Genomic DNA, 20,988 nt, shown 5'->3' with positions numbered 1-20,988 from the left:
CTGCCGTGGAGTCCATTCTGACCCACAGCGCCCCTAGAGGACAGAGTGGAACTGCCCACAGGGTCTCCAAGGCTGTCAGTCTTCACAGAAGCAGAGCCCAAACCACACCCACTGCCATGGAGTCCATTCTGACCCACAGCGCCCCTAGAGGACAGGGTGGAACTGCCCACAGGGTTTCCAAGGCCGTCAGTCTTCACAGAAGCAAAGCCCAAACCACACCCACTGCCGTGGAGTCCATTCCGACCCACAGCACCCCTAGAGGACAGAGTGGAACTGTCCCACAGGGTCTCCAAGGCTGTCAATCTTCACAGAAGCTGACTGCCTCAAATTTTTGCCCTCTGGTGTGGCTGGTGGGTTGGAACCACCGACCTTTTGGTTAGCAGTCCAGTGCTTTAACCGCTACACCACCGGAGCTCCTAAATAGTCCCTACACCACCAGAGCTCCTAAGTGGTCCCCAAAAACGAAAAACCAAACTCACTGCCATCGAGTTGGTTCCGACTTGTAGCGAGCCATCCTTGGGTTTCTGAGGTGGTGTCTCTGTGGAAGTAGACTGCCCAGTCTTCTGAGGAGTGGCTGGTGGGTTTGAACCACCACCCTTCTGGGTAGCAGTCAGATACCTTAGGTACTACCCCATCAGAGCTCCCAAACAGTCCCCAAGACCATGGCAAACATTTAATGGCCGCCCGAGAGGAGCCCGGTGTGTCCCAGCATCCAGAGCCCGCCCGCTCTCTTCTGCAGCTTCACGCCCGTCTTGTGTTCTGTGTGCAGGTGCTGTGCCGAGCAGGGTGGCAGGCCACGTTTGAAGAGCTCCCCGATGTGGACCACTTTGAGATAATCGAGAATCTAACCCAAAAGGATTATGTGCTCACCCAGGTGGGTCTGTCCCTTCCTGGCCACCTGGCAGCGCCTTTGCCATTAACACACGGGTTCTATTGGAGTCCCTTGTTCTGGTTCCCTAGTGCCGCTCTGACAGGAATATACCCCAAATGGGATGCTTGAACAAACAGGAGCTTATTCTCTGACAGTTCGGGAGGCTAGAAGTCCAAATTCAAAGTGCCAGGCTCTAGGGGCTGGGTGAAAGGCCCTCGACCTTGGGCTTCAGCTCTGCCTCTTGCTCCCAGCCCACTGAAGCTGGAGGCGTCTCTTCACTCAGGCAGCTACTGGCTGATGGAGGCTGACAAGCTCAAGGTCGACAAATAAAATGGCACAGTCCTGATGTTACCAAACCACACAGCAGGCCATTAATTCAAGTCCATTGTAAGTCCCAAGGTCGACAGAGCATGGCAGGCTGCTACATGCAGCGTCCAAGCATGCCATAAGTTAGAGACCAGGCCCAAAGCTGCTGCTTATATACGGGAAGCAGACCACATCCCTAAAGCAGCTACTTAGCTGCTCCAATACATTCCACCAGGGAGTTAATTACCGATCTTACCATGGGGAATAACTACATCCAGCTGCCCAGCCACTTAACCAGGCCTAGCCAAGTTGACACACAAACTTAACTACCACACCCCTTAAACATAAGGAGAGGTAGGGAGGCAGGGAGCTTCCGTGTGTGTGTGTGTGTGTGTGTGTGAGTGTGTACCTAAGACACCTCTGAAGTCATCAGCTTTAGGTCCCAGTGCTCTGGTATGACCTAAAATAAAGGCCCTGTTCCCAAACCCGCTCATACTTACAGGTAAAGAGGTTAAGACACCAACCTAAGATTTTGGGGGACAGACTTGACCCCATAGATTGCCAGGATTAGAACACAGACAGCTGCACGTGTGTGCCACAAAGGCGTGCGTACATAAAGAACAGAACACAGGTTAGTGGTCTCACAAGTGCGTTTTTTAAATCCTGTCTCACATTTTCCACCACTAACGTGTTACTTGTATTTTCTCTGTCAACTGGAGAAAAACCACTCACCCACAAAGGACATCTCTTGAGAGCCTGGGAGTCCAGCCTGTTCCTGTAGCCAGATTGCTGGCAGTGTTCCCTCCTGCGAGCTCTCCACAGGGCCGCTCCGATTCTGGGGTTTTCCTGTCTTTTCTTCCTGCTGCAGATTATTCTTAGGACAGTATTTCAGGAGTTCTGACGGCACCTGGAGCACAGCCCAGTGCTCACCGCCCGTGACGTTTCTTGGAGACGCTGGAGGCTTCCCTCGCGCTGCCCTGGCACTCAGTACAGCCTTAGTCTGCCTGCCCGCACGCCCTCGACATTGCTCTAACCCCTGATAGAAACCTCCACTTTCTCCCTGTCCTTGTCTGGGACCAGGTGGGCTCCAGGGAAGGCCTGGCCCCTCGGCCACCGAGAGGGAGGGCAAGGAAAGTGACAGGTAGGTATGTGTCGCTTAATGTTCCTGATGACAATGGCCAACCACCCAGACAGCCTTGGTCTCACAGGGTTTGTTTTTTACGGGAAGGAAATTCTTCTGTTTATTGTTTCCCCCTAATGGTTTTACAAAGGAGCTCTGGTGGCGCAGTGCCTAAGGCATTTGACTGGTAAACAGAAGGTTGGCGGTTCAAACCCACCAGCCACTACTTAGAAAGAAGGTTGGGCACTCTACTTCTGTAAAGATTTACTGCCTTGGAAACCTAGTGAGGTTTTTTTTAAATGGTTTTAAAGATCCCAAACCCAGGCCCTCGCAGCACTGGCCCACGGGTGGGATGCGTGCGGGGCAGGCAGAGGACACGGCTCTCGGGCTTTGTCCCCAGCGTCTCCCCGATGCTGGCTTCCTCCAGCTCTGCTCCTGCTGCGACAGCCGGGTCCTCGGGCCTCCTCCAGCGGCAGCAGCAGCAGTGGGGATGAGGACCAGAGGCAGGATCCCATGACGTTTTGACAGGTGCTCGCACGACGTCCAAATCCCATAATGTCATGTGTCACAGGAAGTGTCGTGAACGTTAAGCAGCACATACCTGTGCTTCCCTCCAACCCACTGCCCTTTTTTTTTTTTTTTTTTTTTTGATTATAAAAACTTTGTAAAGCATGGTATTTCACATGTGGAAATTAAGCAGAATTCAGATTTGGGTCCCTAAATAAAGTTTTATTGGTGCACAGCTGCATTTGTTCATTTATGGATCACCTGGCTGCTGTTGTGTTACAATGGCAGACTTGAGTAGTTGCCAAGACGACTGTGTGGTCCATAGAGCCTAGAATATGCACTCCCTGGCGCTTTCCCAGGAGACCCAGGGTCACGCAGACGGTTGATGTGCTTTGCTGCTGACCAGAGGGTGGGAGGTGCAAGTCCCCCCAGACGTGCCTGGCAGAGCACAGTTCTACGGGGACACGTGGGTTGTCGTGAGCCAGCACTGACTCCATGGCACGTGGCTGCTTCTGTTGTTAGGGGGTAAAACAAAACAAAGCAAAAAACCAAGCTCTGCCGTCAAGTCGGATCTGACTCATAGCGACCCCTCCTTGGGTTTCCGAGGCAGTATCACTACGGAAGTAGGATTGCCCAACTTTCCTTCCGAGGAGTGGCTGGTGGGTTTGAACTGCCAGCCTTCTGGTTAGCAGTCACATGCCTTAAGCCCTACGCTACCAGAGCTCCTTTGCGGGTAAAGGCTGTATGCATATTCCTTGTAGGATTCTTGTAACTTCAAATCAAAATGGTGCCAAAATAAAAAGCTACAAAGAACGGAGTATAGTGAAACAATTGAAGGCAGCAGGCCACCTGAGGCTGCAGGGCTAGGAGCTGAAAGCCTCTGATGTCTAGCTCCGTCCTCCCACCCAGGAGCTCCGGAAATGACTCTGGGAAGGAACACTCGCCTGCCTCCCAGACAGACAACAGACGTTCTAGTGGCTGCAGGGTTTGCTGTCCCTGGGACATCCTCTTCCCTCACTCGGTGCTTCCTCCTGGCACGTCTTGGTGGTGGTCCTGCTCCTGGCCCCAGACAGCTTCCCCTGGCCCCACCCCAGAAGGGGACCCTGGAAACCCAAGTCAGAGTCATCAAGGGACTTGGTACGCCCCTGCCCTTCCCTCTTAACCCTTAAACCCATTTGAATTTTTTTGTGGGAGTTGGAGGCCTGTAACTCTCCTCGCTGTTGAGCGAGTCGGGGCCTGTCTGGGGTTGCCTGGCACCCTGCTGCTCACGGATTTGTTCTGAGTCCTGATTTCCCTCCTCACTTCCTTGTAGTACCCAGACTTCTGCCGGTGGTCGGATCTCTGTTTATTCACCCATAAAATAGGCTGGCCAGCCGGGGAGGCAGACGGATCAATGGACAGAATCGAGACTAGGGAAACAGGGTAACACTTAAGGATGTCTAGGATGTGATAAAGGGTGAGTTTCAAATCATTTGCACCAGGTTGACTGTTGAATAAATGATGTGGGGACAACTGGCCAGACTTTGGAAAAAATAAGTCTGAACCCTTCCCACACTCCTCCCATTGACACACTTCCCAAAGGTCAAGTCAGCGCAAAAACAGAAGCCATAAATGTTCCAGAAATCTCCATGAGAAGTCTTGTTACATCTCCAGCCCACCTGTGAAAATGGTGTGGGGGAGCGTCTGACCTCTCACTTTACAAGCAGAAAGAGGGTCGAAGTAACAGCCCAAGGCTGATTGCTGTAAGGCAGAGGTCAGACATGCTGCCACCCGCCAACGTTTTCCAGTTCTGACCCCACCGTCCCTCCTGCACTCACTGCTTCTCTGCCGACTCCCATGATTCACTGCGATGGCCGGGCAGAACCCACAGACAGTACTCATGACTACTAGGTTTATTAGGGCCGTAACAGGTTACAGTCAGGATCAGAAACGACTCCGGATACAGTTGTTGGACCAGGAAGGCCTCTTGTCAGCCGTGCCAGGAAGGCCTCTTGTCAGCCCTGCCGAGCCACACCTCTCTCTGGCCCTCAGGCTCTACGCTGCTCGGGCCAGTGTTAGGAAGCTCTTTTGAATCTGCAGACCGGTATCCAGAGAGGCGCCCCAGTGCCAGCAGAGCTCCAGACTAAGAGTAGGAAGGAAGGCCTGGTGATCTGCTTCCTACAGTCAGCCATGAAAACCCGTGGGTCACAACGGTCAGACCAACAATGCACCAAGAGGATAGCGCAGAAGTGGGCAGCGTTTTCCCCCCTTTATTTATTTATTTATGATTGCGATCTGGGTGGAAATTGACAGAGCAGATTCACTCCATGCAGCAGTTCACACACACACGTTGTCTCATGACATTGACTACAATTCACCACAATGCAACAGCTCCCCTCCCACTTCTTCCTGACAGTCACCTCTTCCCTGGGTCCATCCCTCCATGCACTCCTGCCCCCTGAGCTGTCTCCCTGTGTGTACACAGCCCTTCTTTCTCCCATGATCGCTCTCTCCATGGAGTGTATTTACCTCAGGTAAATGTTCAACTCCTATGTCTGTCTTTTGCTTGGCTAGAAGCCACAGGTATGGGTTCAGTTCCAGACCTGAAGGGCAGCTAGGGGCCATAGTCTCAGTGGTCCCACCAGGCTCTATCAGACCAGCAAACCTGGTCCCCCTTTTTTTTTCCCCAAATGATTTTGAGTTTTGTTCCACATTGTTTTCCTTCTCTATGCAAAATTTACATAGATCCCCCTCCAAGTGGCTGACATTGGTAGCCAGGCACCACCTAGTTGTTCTGGTCTCATAGTCATACAGGCTGCGGATCACACGGTGTACCCGTCTGTCACTAGGAATAATTGTTTCCATGAATTGTGGTTTTCTTCATTCTTCTTTGCTCTGGACGAGGAGACACCCATCATTGCATCTCCATGGCTGCTTGCAAGCTTTTAAGATCCCAGTCGCTACTCGCCAAAGTAGGAGGTGGAACAATGTTTTGTGAAGTATGTTATGCCAATTGAGCTTGATGTCCTCTGTGACTATGGTCCTGAGCCCACAGGTTCAACTACTCGGTCCCTCTGGGTAGCTGGCTGTGACCAAGAAGTGATTACAACCTTATCTTTTGTCAGCTCTACTATACACCTGTGAATTCAGATCATACAAATACACTTCTAGGACCACTGTCTGCCAACCCTATACACGGTCTTGGGTACACTCCCTGCTTTATAGACCTACCTACTAGTTCAGCCTGTCCACCCATCTATCCACCCATATACCCATGTTTGCCTTCACTGACAACTCAGTACTGTATGTGCAAAAAGGTTCATCTTTGTTGTCTGCACCTCCATGCACCTCTCTGTGTCTTCCTCTTCCTCAATGACTGGCAGCATTTTGTCATTGTGCACGAGGTTGCCATGAGTTGCGGGCCGACTCCACAATGGCAATTCAGCAACACAATAAATATGTATTTGCCTAGCTCCTCTTCCGACCGGCTCTTTGAAAGCAGTGGGTGAGCGCAAAGGGTGGGAAGGGCAGAGCAAGAGTCCGGGGTCACTGGGCGCAAGGCAACCATTAGCAGAGTTACGGGACCCGGGAGGACTACAATTCCCAGCAGGCCCCGCGCCGCCCAACCTCTCATTGCCAGGAGACCGCGGGTGGAGTCCCGCGCAAAGGGCGGGGCGTTCCCGACGTGCCTCGCGGCGCGCCGCAACCGCCGGGTTTGAACCGGTTGGCGGTGGCGAGATGGGCGCGCCGTCGTTGCCCCCGGCCTGGCAGCTCTACCTCAAGGACCACCGCATCTCTACGTTCAAGAACTGGCCCTTCTTGGAGGGCTGTGCCTGCACCCCCGAGCGGGTGAGACTGCTTGGCCCCTCAGGGCGGCCGCCCCAGGCTCGCCCTGACCCCACCCCGGGCGCGCGCAGACCCCCAGTCCCGCCCTGGGCCCCCAGCCCTTAGCGAGCTCCCAGCCCCACCCATGGCGCGCACGGACCCCCAGTCCCGCCCTGGGCTCCCAGCCCTTAGCGAGCTCCCAGCCCCTCCCAGGCCCGCCCCGGCCCCCTGCGGCCCCCCAGGCCGGCTCCAGAACCCCCAGCCCGGGCCGGGTCACCTAGCTCCGCCTGGGTCAGGGAGGCCCGCCCGGCCCCCCAGGCCGACCCCGCCGTGGGCGGGACCTGCCCGTGCGCTCCTGGGCCCCCGGGCTCTGGGACGCCGGGGCCGCAGCGCCCCCGGGCTGCGTGAGCTCAGCTGCCCTCCTTGCAGATGGCCGAGGCCGGCTTCATCCACTGCCCGACGGAGAACGAGCCCGACCTGGCGCAGTGTTTCTTCTGCTTCAAGGAGCTGGAGGGCTGGGAGCCCGATGACGACCCCGTGTAAGTGTGTCCACCGTGGGACCTGGGGTGGGCGTCGGGGCGCCCTGTGCTCGGGCGCTCCCTGTAGGAGCTGACCCCTGGCCGGGCCTCCAGACCCGCCGCAACTGGGTGACTCGCATGCTGACCCCGTGGTGACGCTGACGACGTGGGGCCGCCTGGCCAGTGCACTCCAGGGCGACCCGAGGTGCTGCAAGGGAAGATGGGGGCAGGCCTGTGTTGTGACGTCACGGGGCACCCAGCGCTCGCCAGAGGACGTGACCGGAGACACAGGCCAGCACTCGCGCCTTGGAGGGCGACGGTTAACGGTGGTCTGGATTTTGCTTGTCAAGATCCCCATCACTGGAAACACTTCCAACCGTGTCTCTCCGGAGCCTTTTTCCTGCCAGAATCCATTGTTTCAAGAGTCTAATTCTTCCTCCAGGGAACCAGCTGAGTTGTTTATCTTCTTGGCCAGAAGACTGTTGTGTTTTTTCCTAACGCATTTGCTATTATGATCCGGTATCAGCTGGGCTGGCATGCTGGGAAAATCGATTGGATTCTTGGAAGTGAACGTCTGACTGTCCTGATGTTTTCAGGTTATAGTTACGATTGGCCGTTGTTTTGGACTCTGCAGCTGTTTTCCTTGGACCACTTGTTCAGTTACAGTGTTAGCCACTGTTGAGGGATAATTCAGCGCAGGGCACCATGTTCTGATGTTGAGAACATCTCGACATCATTTTTCTCTGGAGCAGCGCAGCCTGGTCTCAGCCAGTAGGTTATGTAACAACTCTGGTGCGATGAAGTTGAGGCCAGCAGTTCCTTGAAGACTTTAGAAAGATTTGACTGTAAAGGGATTTGACCTGTAATAACTCGGGACTTAAAATGCAACCCTTTCCCTACTAAATGCTGAAGGCCTTGAGATGGAACCCACTAGTTATAGAGACGTGAGGGAGAGGCCCACAGGGTGAGCAGTGTTGGTGGGAGGAGTGTGGGGTGTAGTTTGGGGCATGGCACTGACTCCATGCACCTCAGCTCCTTGCCTGGCCCTTGAAACAGCTCACAGGAAGCCCGTGTGACAGGAGGTGGGTGCTGGGGACAGACCGCGGGGTGAGAACAACTGCCTTCCGCTCCTCACTGTGCTCTGTTGACACACTCTCTTATTGATTCTTTTCTAGAGAAGAACATAAAAAGCATTCATCCGCTTGTGCTTTCCTTTCTGTCAAGAAGCAGTTTGAAGAGTTAACTCTCAGTGAATTTTTGAAACTGGACAAAGAGCGAGCCAAGAACAAAATTGTAGGTATTACAGGGAATTAGGACTGAGAACAAGCGCCGTTGGCGTCTAGCACCAAGCTCCCCAGTCCCTCAAGAACACTACATGGTTCCCGTGCTGGACGAACACTTTTTAAGTGTCATGGGGACACATGTAAGGGTGGAGAGGGGCAGAAAAGCACGTTCACTCAGAGCACGCCTTCAGTGTGAGTGTGTTGAGGGAGCAGACACGCGGGGTAAGCCAGCATTGCCCTCGGGAAGATAGCTGTGACAGGGGGCAGGCGTGTTCACAGCTGTATGTGATGTGTTGGTGGCGGTGTGAACACAGTTTGGGGAGCACATAGCAGAGGGCGTACTGGAAAGGGGAACAAGAGGCGGTGGTCACCCAGAGCTGGAGGGGTTTTTTTCTTAAGTTTTTATTTCAGCGAAAGTTTACTGAGCAAATTGGTTTTCCATTCAGCGATCCGCGCCGTTTCGATCTGTGACATGGACTGCAATGCCCACGCTCTAACCGCTCTTCCTGCTCCCTCCCTGTGGTTGGTCTCTCTGTCTGGGCACCTGTCTTTCCGATCCCTTCCTGCCTTCCACCCTTTCTCCCTGGGCACGCGCTGCCCTTTGCATCTCCTGTGGTTGGTTGCTGTAAGGAGTGTGTGCCTCTCGGGTGTTACTATTCCCCTTATAGGCCTGTCTGTCATTTGGCTGCGAGTTGAGCTAGACGACTTCTGATGAGTTCAGTTCCAGGCTTGAAGGGACTCTTGTCCCCATCGTACTGGGTCCTGGAAGCAGTGAACAGTGGGGGCATGGTCGCTCCCAGGTAGCCTGGGCTGGGAGACTTGGGGTTGCCAGAGGAAGCCAGGGGCCCAGCTCAGTCTGAATCCCAGGTCAACAATGAGTCAGTAATTCATCAGACATCCTTTAAGAAAGGACCAGATGTGCTGGGAATACAGACACTGAAGACAAGCAGAGGGTGTTGTTTGTCGTGATGCTGCTCATTCCTGAGACCCCAGACTGGAGACGAGCTGCCCGTCAGTTTGATGGGGTCGCCGTTAAGCAGCCCACCTGGGTCTTGCTCTGGGAGGGACACGACTGGAAAATAAACGATTTCCAGGAATGAGCGTGGGGAAGACAGACTCAGCTCTCGAGAGCCTCCGTTTCCATGCCTGTGGGGGGTCAGCGGGAGACGCCCATGGGAGAGGGGCTTGCCTCCCAGCACCGATCGGACAGCGTTCTGGGACAGTGTGTGTGCAGAGAGGCTTAATTAATTTTAGGGCTTTTTTTTTTTTTTTTTTTTGTGAGAGAAGGAAAAAGTAAATGAAACAAGTGTTTTCCAGAAGGGCCATGGCCATTGTTGTGTGTCGGTGAAGCCGAGGTGCTCGGGCCGTGGGATTGTTCGTTAGAGAGGGTGTGTTGTTGGTCAGGTCTCCTTGTCTCTTGTCAGTTTATTATTTTAAAAATTGTTTTCTCTTTTAATTTTAAAATAAGGCTGACTTGTACACGGGGCAAAATTTAAGATGCACGGGAAGCATGTGTTGAAATGTAACCGTAAAAGCAAGTCTGTTGCTGTTCCTACTAGAAACAGGGTGACCCCACTGAAGACCTGCTGTCTGTTTTCAGTGCGGCAGAGAGGTGAAGGGGAGTGAAAAGCGGGCTAGGGGAGGGGCCCTGGCCTTGCCGCCGTTTCCATTTGCCCCTTTGGGGAGCATGCTTTCTGCAGTGTGAGGAGGTAGGCGGCAGGTTTCGGGGCGGCCCTGGCCTGATAGGCATTTCTGTCGTAGGAACCACTCATGTTCCTCAGGTTCTCTTTAGTGGCCTGTCACAGGGTGTGGGGGGTTGGCTCTAGACTTCCCGCAGGAGTTTCAAGGGTCAGGAGGGGTGGGGAAGAGCAAGACCTACTGGTGGGGAACTGAGCAGGCCCTTGACTCTGGCCTCAGTGTCCTCACCTGTGTGGTGGGATGACGTGGCCCTGCCCCACAGTTAACGTGTGTGAAGCATGTGGAATGGGGCTGGTACCTAGGCCACCTTCCATGAAGGTTGGCTGTCTGCGTGGTGATTGCTCAGAGGGGCTTCAGGAGGGGCCGTCGGGTGGGAGCAGGACAGTCACCTGCACCCTTTCACCTTCTGCCCTCGGCAGCCTGCCCACACGGGGCCTAGCTCATTGGGTGCTCAGTAAAACTCCCCTCCCTTTTTGTTGTAATCGTGTCTGCAATCCCAATCGGGATTAGGAAGGCCTTGCTTCAGCCTCATAGGCCTGTTCTTTATCTCCAGGCAAAGGAGACCAACAATAAGCAGAAAGAGTTTGAAGAAACTGCCAAGAAGGTGCGTTCCGCCATCGAGCAGCTGGCCGCCCTGGAGTGACGCCTCGTTCGCCTGGCCGGGCGCTGAGCGCTGAGTGCAGCGAGTCCAAGGTCCACAGCTCCCGGCCTCTCTGGGGCCACAGCAAAGCTTTAGGAAGGGAGGGCTTAAAAGATCCGGAATGAACAACTTCACTCCAGTTGAGTTTTTCCTAGGGGGCGGCGCCCATCAGGGCTGCAGGTCACTGCGACCTACCGGCTGGCGCTTTCTTTCTTTCAGTTACTTTTGCTTTATTGACTCCAGCCTTGCCCGGGTGGGAAGCTGAGACGGGGGTAAGAGTAAGGCAGAGTGCCCATTGTCCTGGCTCTGGTGGCCGGGCCCGTGTGTGACTAGCTGACACTGGATTTGATGTCTGAATGAGATCGAAGTTCCACTGTGAATGGACAGATCGAGAATTAAGGATGCAGTTTTAAATTCATTTTTGTAAGAACCAAAACTAATATAGTGTGTTTCTTACTGTGTTCACAATGCTTTCTGTATTACCTCGCTGGCATCTGCCCATGCTGCGGTCTTGTCTGCCCGCCTGGCCTGGGGTGCCGCCCAACCCCTGAAACTCCATGGCATGTGAATCACCGCACTTGCCAAGTGGCCGCACGGAGGGCCTGTCCCGCCTGCTGCTCTGTGTCTGCCCTTCCTGTCACTGAGAAGCACGCGTATCCTGTGGTGGGCAGTTCCCCATACAGAGAGGGAGTACTGATCACCAGGGCTGGCCTCTGTCCTAGAAACAAGCTGTGGGGGATGTGGGGGTGGCTGCAGCCCTTCCCGGTGAGCAGCACTCATGGAGGGGCGTGGGGGAGGCTGCTGGAGGAGACCGAGGTCACGCCTCCCACTGGGGGTCTCTTGGAGAATATTTCTTTGCTGGTCATTCACCTCTGGTGGGCATACGGCCAGGCTGCATTTCCGTAAAACCAACAAGAAGAATGTCCTAAGGCCCTACGAGATGGCCACAGGCCGGCTCACTCCCACCGCCCTCGTTAGGAGGGGGTGTCCTCTGGCCCCTGGCAGCCCCAGGGTGTTCTTCCTGAGCTCTGTGTGGTACGGGTGGGAGTGGGACACCCAGGCAAGGGTTTCCTGTCTTTAATATTCCCAATACTTTGCAAGTAGCCATTCCTATTGATAGCATGTCAGGCCGCCGTAACTTGCTTCTTTCTGCGTGTGGATCTCTCTAAAGGAGGCCATGGAATAAATCAATAAAGACAGTGGACTGGAAAACCATCCTCACTTTAGTTTTATCTTTCTAATGATGGGCAGCTTGCTTCTGTTGTCTTCAACCTTGCACGATCACACATCCCGCGATGTTTGAGCTTCACCAGGCACAGACCACGCAAGAGGTTAGCGCAGCAGGGATGGAGTCTGTGAGGGACACCCCGTGGGCCCCAGTGGGACGTGGCTGAGGAGGAGGGCAAGGTCATTTGTGTAATAACCTATGACCTCGCCACACCACGGGCTGGCCTGTGGGCTGGGGCCTGCTGGCTGTCGCCTCTAAGCTGCCGTTTCCTCATCCGCAGGGGTAATAAACCCTGGAGGCTGCCACAGCAACAAAACAAATCGGGTGCTTTGCGCGCCAGACACGTGGCTGAGTGAGAGGAGGGGTGCAAGATCCTAAGATTCTGCTGTCTGGTTTTCTGATTTTGCAAAAAAATCTAACCCACTGCACTTGAGTCAACTCTGACAGCGCCCGTAGAGGACAGAGTGGAACTGCCCCACCGGTCTCCACGGCTGTCAATCTTCACAGAAGCAGACTGCCACATCGTTCTCCCTTGTAGGGGCTGGTGAGCTCGAACTGCTGACCTTTTGGTTAGCAGCTGAGTGATTATTCACTTTGCCACCAGGGCTCCTTGTTTATTTCATAGCACAGTGTGAACTATCGGTAAACATAGGCACAAGGCCATTCTAAGCCACTGGAGAGGCAGTGTGAACTTCAGTGGCTCTGGAGACGAGCTTGTGGGCAGACGCTGGCACTCGGGGCAGGGCTGTGATGGAAAGTGCAGTGGCCTAGATCCTTTCTAAATCACCAGCTCAGTGCTGTGGGGGCTTGTTGGACCACTTGGTGGCCTGATTGGTCAGATGGCAGCAGGCGAGTCTTGTCCTGTCTCGCTCGCTCTTTCGGAATCGGTGGGGGGGGAGGGAGGCGGCTGAGTGGCAGGAGCCCTGCTCCAGGAGGCCTGGGGCCACCTCACCAGCACACGCAGGGCTGACGCCTCATGCAGACAGAGGACCCCGTCTGCGAAAGCAGAGCTGCAGCTGGATGTCGCCTTCCTGCCGGAAGCCTCCGAGGTCATGTTGGTCATTTTGGAGAAAGGAAGAGCATTTGATTTCAAACACTGCTGCAGACCCCACAGGCTCTTTCAGATATCGTCAGCCTTCGGCGCTGGCTGCCTCGCAGCCTGCCAACTGTGCCTTTCATCTCCACAGCACACACGAGGGAGGGGTGTCCTGGCGGAGGGACAAAGCCCTGTGAGGGCCGCTTTGTCTGACACCTGGACACGGTCCATTGGCCAGGCTGGCTGTAAGACAGGCCCCTCAGGCTGGATTGCTTCCGCCCCAGCTCACCCTCTAAACGTGGGGCCGCTGCTCGCTTTGTTGGGAGGAAGAAGCCCTCCCGCTCTGCCCCCATCTAAGCCGCAGTCCCTGGTACTGGGCCAGTCTGGAAATGGACGCTTCACTTTAACGGAGGCTTTGGGGGAAGCGAAGAGACAAGCTGTGTGCTCTGCTCTCAGCCTTGTCTCCGCTTTGTCCTCGGTGTTGTGAGGGCACCGGAGCTGCCCCCTCGGCCCCTCTTACCACACACATCTGATCTGAAAATAATTTTCCAGAGACCATACTTCTCCCTGGCCTTAATGACGGCCGCCATCTGAAAGCCTAATAAACATCTATTACTAAAGCCTCTGGCCCTCGCCTTAAGTAGGGCAATAGCCCAACCTTCTAAGTGTGTCAGCTTCTCAGGGTTCCCCAGGTCAGGCCAGGCCTGGGAGGGCTGTCAGGATGGCTGTGGGCCATCAGTCAGGTACCTGACCAGGTGGCTGCATCAGGTGCACAGGTGAGGAGGCCCTGTGAACCAGCCTCAGGACCAGGATCCTCACCTGTCGTCCGAGGGAGGCGCCCTGCAGTGCAGCAAGCGGCAGGCCTGAGAGGACCATGTGCTCCATATGGGGCCCCGCCAGCCACCACCCTGCGAGTGGCAACCCCTCGGGTCACTGACCACTCCTTGTAAGTTGTACTCAGTGTTTTTCTTTTTTCAAAAACAACTCACAAAGAGTCAAGTATTCTTATGTGCATTCATTTCGGAGGTGAGACAACTTGCCCACGATTACATCATGGAGCAGGTAGTAGGGCTGGGGTTGGAACCCAGGCTCCAGTCTGGCTCCAGGGCTGCAACACCGCACGGTCTCAGGGACGTGTCCGGGGCCAGCCGCCTGCCCGAGGGAGCCAGGCCCACGTGAGGCGTTCTGTTCCAGTTCCGGAAGCTCTCCTTGTTAGAAAGGCCGTCACAGAGCGAGCAGAAACAACGCCCAAGGCTTCTGCTGATCTTCACAATACGGCCTTTTAACTTCCCGTTGTGAAATAATGTCAGATTCACAGGAAGTGGCAGAGCTGCTAGGAGGGCTCCCCGTACGCCCTGCCCAGTGGCCCTGTGGCCACTACAGCTCTGGCCTCGCCTTCTACATCTAAGGCCTCGTCGTCTTGCCATCTCTGCTCTGAGCTGTGTTTGCTCTACAGGGCGCAGCAGTTGAACCAGTTCTCAGCTGGCTGGGACAAAGCTGGGGCCTTGACTTCTGTGGTTAAGTTCCTACCTGGCCCTCAATGTGGTGACGTGTGCCATTCACCACTTTGCGGGGGCCACGCCTGGGACCTGATGCCCAGAGAGAAGCCGGTCTCCTGCGACGAGCGCACGGTGCTTCCCGTTTGCTTCTGCGTGAGTGGCGGGAAGATGACAGTGTACAGGTCACCTGACTGTGGACACCTCAGCGTGAGCGCCCGGGACGGGGCGTTGACTCTGCGTGGGCACTGCCCTGGGTAGGACAGGAGGGGCATCACAGAGCATCCAGCTGACAATGGTGGGAGGCCAGCAGGCGGACCAGACGGGGAAAGCTGCCCTTGGCAGAGAGTGGGGCTGTGGAAGAAGGGGGCACGGTGTCCAGGCATCTTCCTGGATCCCCTGAGCAAGTGCCAGCACAGCTGCCAGGCTCACTGCTCACCTTGCTCGTCCACGTGACCAGAGAGGCTGTCTCTAGATCCCCACACACCTGTGAGATCTCCTTAGGGACGGGGCCACCCAGCTACACGGCTGCCTCCCAGTCCTGGCCACTTCCCCCCAAGGGCGCTAGCTGCTCAGGTCAACCCCAAGGGTGAGGGTTCCAGGCTGTGGCCTGAATGGCTTGAGAAGCGTTAGAATGCCTGGATTTGGAGCAGCCCGTGTCGTGACGAGTCCGCAGGATGCACGGCTTCATCGTGCCCCTGAGTGGGGAAGGCTGACCTGCTGGGCCAGGTGCCACAAGACGTTGCCTACTGCAGGATGTTGGCCAGTGCGGTGACGTCAGTGAGAGACGGCGGGTGCTGGCAGTGACTGGGCCAGAGCTTTCCACAGCTACCCCAGGCCTCTGCCTTGAAGGCTCAGGGCGGGAGCCTCATTTGCCCAAGGCTGTCAGGAGTCTGGCATCTGGTCCCTGGAGGTGCTGACAGGAGTTAATTCAATGTAGGCGTGAGAGAAAAGGGACTGCACCCAGCCCTGCTTTTACTTATAACTGGAACGTCTTCATCAAAAGGGCACGCCTGCGTCTGATTTCAGTGGCCAGGGTCAGACGCCGACTTTGAAGAGGCCAGACGGCCTGGATTCAGCCTGGTGGTCTGCTGAGGCTGGCGACGGCTCCACTCACGGAGTTAAAAGGTGCTGAAAGGGGGGTGAATAGCGAAAACGACTGGGTCACGCTAACCGTTCCATTTCCAGAGCCGGGTAGGGTATAATGTGGGGCTATCCCAGGGGAAGTATACTGGCAGAATTCGTTGGAGTAGGCCACCACGGACTGGCACCTGGTGTTTAGCGGGCAGAGCAAGTGTCCCTCCAGCCTCTGGGCGTTGGAGCATTGAGGCCAGGCCCGCACAAATGGGTCTGCCGGTGGCCACCCTGGACACTAGGAGCCCGTGTCTGTGCTGCACACGTGTAAATCCATGAGGCTGTTCTGCCATAGGGATGGGGGCACTGTGGCACCATGTGCTGAAATGGCACGCGGTTAACAATGGCCTCAAGAGTACCCGTCGGGGAGGACGTGGGAGGGGAGCTGTTGCATTGTGGTGAATGGTGGTCAATGTCATGAGACAAAGTGTGTGTGAACTGCTGTGTGGAAAGTGAATTTACTCTGTAAACTTTCACCCAAATCATAATTTAAAAATAATAATAATAGAAAGAGTACCCGTCAGGCCCATCACTGGCCCTGGTAGCCCTGTTCCATTTAGATGGGCACAACAAACGGAGACCCTTTCAAACTAACTCAGGCCAAGAGTTAGGGTGCCGCTGGGAGCATCTGCCAAAAAGGGGCTCCTCTAGTTCTCCCTACATGTGGTCTCTCCCTGTACCTTAAACACACACAAAGAGGTTTGTTGTTGTTGTGAGATGTCATCGAGTCGGCTCTGACTCACAGTGACCCCACGCAGCAGAACAAAGCCCTGGCCGGTCCTACACCAGCCTCACAATCCTCGCTACGCCCGAGCCCCATCATTGCAGCACCCTGTCAGTCCATCTCGCCCACGGCCTTCCCGTTTCTCGCTGACTCTGCTTTACTGAGCGTGACGTCCTTCCCCAGCAACTGGTCTTTCCTGATAACATGCCCAAAGCATGTGAGACAAAGTCTGGCCACCTTCTCTTCTAAGGAGCACTCTGGCTGCACTTCCTCTAAGACGTATCTGTTCTTCTGGCAGTCCACGCTACAGTCAATATTTTTTGTCAGCACCACAACTCAAATGCATCAATTCTTTTTTGGTCTTCCTTATACATTGTCCAGCTCTCACATGCATATCAGGCGATTGAAAAGACCATGGCTTGAGGCAGGCACATCTTGTCTTCAAAGTGCCACCTTGGCTCTTTAACACTTTAAAGACGGCTTTTGTAGCAGATTTGCCCAGTGCAATGTCATTTGATTTCTTGTCTACTGCTGCCATGGATGTTGATCGTGGATCCAAGTGAAATGAAATCCTTGACAATATCAGTCTTTTCTCCATTTACCATAATGTTGCTTATCAGCCTGGTTGTGGGGATATTTGTCTCCTTTCTGTTGGGGTGTAGTCCACACTGCAGACTACAGTCTTTGATCTTCATCAGCAAACGCTTCAAGTCGTCTTCACCTTCAGCAAGCAAGGCTGTGTTCTCTGCATATGGCAGGTTGCAGTGCCCCTCGGAGGCACCAATAAACCTTCATCTCTACACATTGCCTCTTCTGGATGTCTCACAGGTGGGACCCCACGGCATTTGCTGGATGCGTCACACAGGTGGGACCCCACGGCATTTGCTGGATGCGTCTCACAGGTGGGACCCCACGGCATTTGCTGGATGCGTCTCACAGGTGGGACCCCACGGCATTGGTTCTTTTGTGCCTGGCTCTCACTCAGCATCGTGTTTTCCAGGCTCAGCCGTGCTGTCCCGTGCATCAGGGTCATTTCTCTGTATGGTGGGTAATAGTCCATTGCCTGGATAGATCACATTTTGGTCCTCCACTCATGTGTTGATGGACGTGTGTGTTGTCTCCACATCTGGGTATCAGGAAGAGTGAACACTGATGCACCCCTAAGTCCTTGCTGTCAGTTCTTCTGAGTACATAGCTATGAGCAGAATTGCTGGGTCGTAAGATAGTTTTAAGAAGCCTTGGTGCAGTGCAGTGAGTTACTTAATATGGCCCTTCTAGCCATGGTCTTTGTGACTCCCACCAGATGACTGGGTGGGACAATGCAAACATGAGGTGCTTGTTAATAATGTAAATAAGGTGCCCGGCACCCTTGTGGAGGTGGGACCGTGCATATAAGGTGTCTGGAACCCTAACGTGTTGTCAACTGCTAGGCGGGACGGGATCTCACTACCATCAAGAAAGAAGCACCAGGAGTGGAGCTCATCCTTTGAACTGGAGGTCCCTGCGCTAAACCTCCTCCCCCCAGGAGACAGAGAGACAGCTGAGACACTGTCGAGACGGTGAGAGACATGAGAGGTGGTGAGAAGCAATCAGAGAAACGGAGAGGCCGAGGCCCGAGAGTGGCATGCCTGAGGTGAGCCTGAGAAGAGGCCGTCCTGGCTGAAGAGCTGCACCCCGACTTGTTTCTGATCCTGAACTGTAACCTGTCCCTTCCCTAATAACCCCCATACTCCTGAGTGTCGTCTGAGTTCTGCGCAGCCATTGCAGTGGATTACTGAACCCAGCCGAGAAGTCGGGAGGCTGTGGGAGGGATGGTTGGTGTCTGACCTCCGCCTCATAGGAATCAGCCTTGGGCTCGCCCTTCATCTCGATCCTCCTCCTGCCTCGTGAAGTCAGAGGAGGCGGGAGGACCCTCACGTCCCTTTTACACCTGTGATGCAATGGTTAAGAGCTCAGTTGCGAACCAAGGTTGGTGGTTCAAAGCCAGCGGCTCTGCAGGAGAAAGCGCTGGTGATGTACTCCCATGAGTACAACCAAGAAATCCTTCCCAGCAGCTCTCCTCCGGGTCGCTCTGAGTCGGCACGGACTCAGCTGCTCACCCCAACAACTCGTGTTCCATTGCTAATGTTCCCGTTACATAGCTCTACTGTGCAGGAAGTGTGAGGACGACCCACGGCGTTTTATTCTTCGCCCTTCTTCCCGGGCTGTAATCGGGGTGGGGGAATCCTGGGCTCAGGGCTGTTCTCGCGGGCGGCAGCAGGAGGCGCTGTTCTCTCCCCTCCGTGTGTCTTTACAGGCGCTGGGCTCGCTAAGCGCCCTCGTCCCCGTCTCTGCCACGCTCTTTCACCTTCCAGGCCCAGTGGCCTCAGCGACAGCGCTCGCCAGCGCAGGGGCCGTGGGTCAGGCACTGCCGCTCCAGGGGCGGCCGGGGCGCGCATCGTGGCGGCGCCAGCCGGAAGTCCAGCGCCCCGGGTGAGCTCTCACAGATGAAGAGCTTGCAAACGCTGCGTTTGAAGTATAGTTTCAATAACTCGGCCAGGCTCGCCGGTGCTCCAGGGCGCGTTTGTCAAACCAGGAAGGGCCCGGGTGCGAAAGGTGGCCCAGTGCGCATGCCTGCCACTGCGCGTAAAAAAGGACACCCCGAAATAAGAGCGCCTCGGGCCTCTGACCCCCTTTCCAGCCACGGTCCAGGGACCCTCAGAGGAGGCCCTTCCGATCAGGACTCACCCTCCAGACAGCTGGCTCTGACCACCGGGGGCCGTCCCCAGGGGTGGCCGGGTGCCTGAGTCCCTCCGCCAAGCCGCTCGTGCGTGCGCCCCCGCGAGCTCCTCCGCCCTCCACCCCACTGGCCCTAACTCCTGCCCTGGAAGGTTCGGTGCCACGCGTCTGCAGAGCCCGGCCTTGCCTGGAGGTGGCGTCTGTCACTGGAACGAACCTTCAGCAAGACCTCTGCCGCCCCTGGAGCTCTCCCCGCCGGCGCCCAGCCGCCCTCCGCTGATGCCCTGAGGCTGGTGCTCAGGCTGCCGGGACCAGGACCACGGGGCAACGCGGCCGCGGCCCCCGGCCGGCCCCGAGTGCCCACGCCGCCCCCAGCGGCGCCGGGGCATGTGCCTGCGAGCTCGCGGGGCTGGATCTCGGAGCCCTGACCCTTCCATCCTCCTCCCCTCGGCTCCGCGCAGCTCCGGGCGGCGCACCTGGGAGCCTGGCGTTTGCAGAGACTGAGCACAGCGCCCGGACTCGGCCAGCGGAGGGCGCTCTGGGATTTGAACCCGGGTCTGAAGCTTTTCCGCCTGGGGCTCCCGGACAGCTCCGAGGCGGCAGAGAGGCGGGATCCATGTCCTTGGAGCCCAGCGGCGCCGCGCCCCGAAGAGCCTCAGCGGCGCCTGCCTGGACCCCACGCCTCCCTGCACCCTGCTGCCCCCTACTCCCGGCGCTCCTCTGGTCCCAGGACTCCCCTGGCTCTCCCTGCACCCCAAATCTCCCGCTCCCCCCACCTCCGGGTCCCCCGCTCCCCGACTTCTCCCTATTCTCCGACTCTCCACTCCCGAGGTCTCCCCACTCCCTAACCCCCCACTTCTCTCTCCCGAGATCCTGCGCTTCGCCTCGCGCTGACTCCCGGCTCCCGCCTGCCCTCCGCGACCCCCTACAACCCCCGCTGGTGCCCCGTCCTCCTCGCCTCCCGGCTCCCGCGGTAACCCGCTCCCCGGTCCCCACTTCCCCGCCAGCCCCGCTCATGGCCCGGCTGGGTGCCCTGCTGGTAGCCGCTGCCCTGGGCGCGGTGCTGAGCTTCGCGCTGCTGGCCGCCGCTGTCGCCAGCGACTACTGGTACGTCCTGGAGGTGGCGGACGCCGGCAACCGGAGCGGCCCGGGGCGCGCCGAGCACCTGTCCTCCCACTCGGGGCTCTGGAGCACCTGCGAAGGTAATGGGGTCCTCCCTCCGTGTCCCCTGGACGCCCACTCCCCGCCCACCCCCGTGTCCTGTCCCCCAGCTCTCTCTCTGCCTCCCCCAACGCCCCCTCCAGATCACACTGCCTTCAGAACTCCCCCCTAAAAAATACTGTGCAGTGAGGGTGGGGCTATGGAGGGGCTGTGGGAGAAAGGGACTTGACCTTAAGGCAAAGCCAGGGCCAGAGGGCCAGAGGGGACGCTGGTGTTTGGCACCTGGGGGCACCATTTCAGCCCAGAGCCCAGCGCAGCCAATGCAACTGGCCACAGCCCTGGCCCCTCCCACAGCTGCCTTCTGGCCCCTGAGGCATTGTTTGTGGGCACTGGTGGCAGTGGCTCAGACCCTGGTCCCCCAGCAGGCCGCACTTTGGCTGTCCCTGGCTGGTGACTAGACCTCCACCCTCCTGGAGAAAATGATGTCTTCCTGGACTCCTGGGTGTCAGCAGAGTGAGGAAGGGGCAGGTGTGGGCGCCCCGTTTTCCTTTGTAAGCAAAGTCTGACTTCAACAGGCTAATGTGTTGTGGGGACCCCTGCCTCTAGGGTCAGGCGTCTACGGGGTTTGGAGTTCTAAAGCCAGCTGAAGGATGTGCGAGTATTAGCTGTCTGGTACCATCAACAGAACGAAGACAGCGCCCTCCCCCTGTTCTGATCAGTTGTTTTCATTGCCCAGGGGGGATA

At 56.3% G+C, this 20,988-nt stretch overlaps 3 protein-coding genes across 3 annotated transcripts in view; all 3 read left to right on the top strand.

Annotated features, from left to right (window-relative positions):
• The window catches only part of AFMID (arylformamidase), a 33,384-nt gene extending 31,306 nt beyond the window's left edge, over positions 1-2,078 (top strand). The window contains exons 10-11 of the mRNA XM_007959842.1: positions 770-874; positions 2,046-2,078. Coding sequence (XP_007958033.1) covers positions 770-874; positions 2,046-2,078 — 138 coding nt within the window. The remainder of the gene's footprint in view (positions 1-769; positions 875-2,045) is intronic.
• Positions 2,079-6,521: 4,443 nt separating this feature from the next.
• BIRC5 (baculoviral IAP repeat containing 5) lies at positions 6,522-10,750 on the top strand. The gene is made up of 4 exons (XM_007959609.2): positions 6,522-6,632; positions 7,038-7,147; positions 8,302-8,419; positions 10,661-10,750. Exons 1-4 carry the CDS (start codon positions 6,522-6,524, stop codon positions 10,748-10,750), a joined length of 429 nt encoding a protein of 142 aa, XP_007957800.1.
• Positions 10,751-20,098: 9,348 nt separating this feature from the next.
• The window catches only part of TMEM235 (transmembrane protein 235), a 5,481-nt gene continuing 4,591 nt past the window's right edge, over positions 20,099-20,988 (top strand). Inside the window, exon 1 of the mRNA XM_007959608.1 lies at positions 20,099-20,285. Coding sequence (XP_007957799.1) covers positions 20,099-20,285 — 187 coding nt within the window. The remainder of the gene's footprint in view (positions 20,286-20,988) is intronic.

The sequence above is a fragment of the Orycteropus afer genome, unplaced genomic scaffold (genome assembly GCF_000298275.1).
Source record: "Orycteropus afer afer isolate SDZICR_OR568_19922 unplaced genomic scaffold, OryAfe1.0 scaffold00018, whole genome shotgun sequence".
NCBI classification, from domain to species: domain Eukaryota; kingdom Metazoa; phylum Chordata; class Mammalia; order Tubulidentata; family Orycteropodidae; genus Orycteropus; species Orycteropus afer.
Note: the sequence above shows the minus strand (reverse complement) of the source record. Positions and strands in the feature narration are given on the sequence as shown.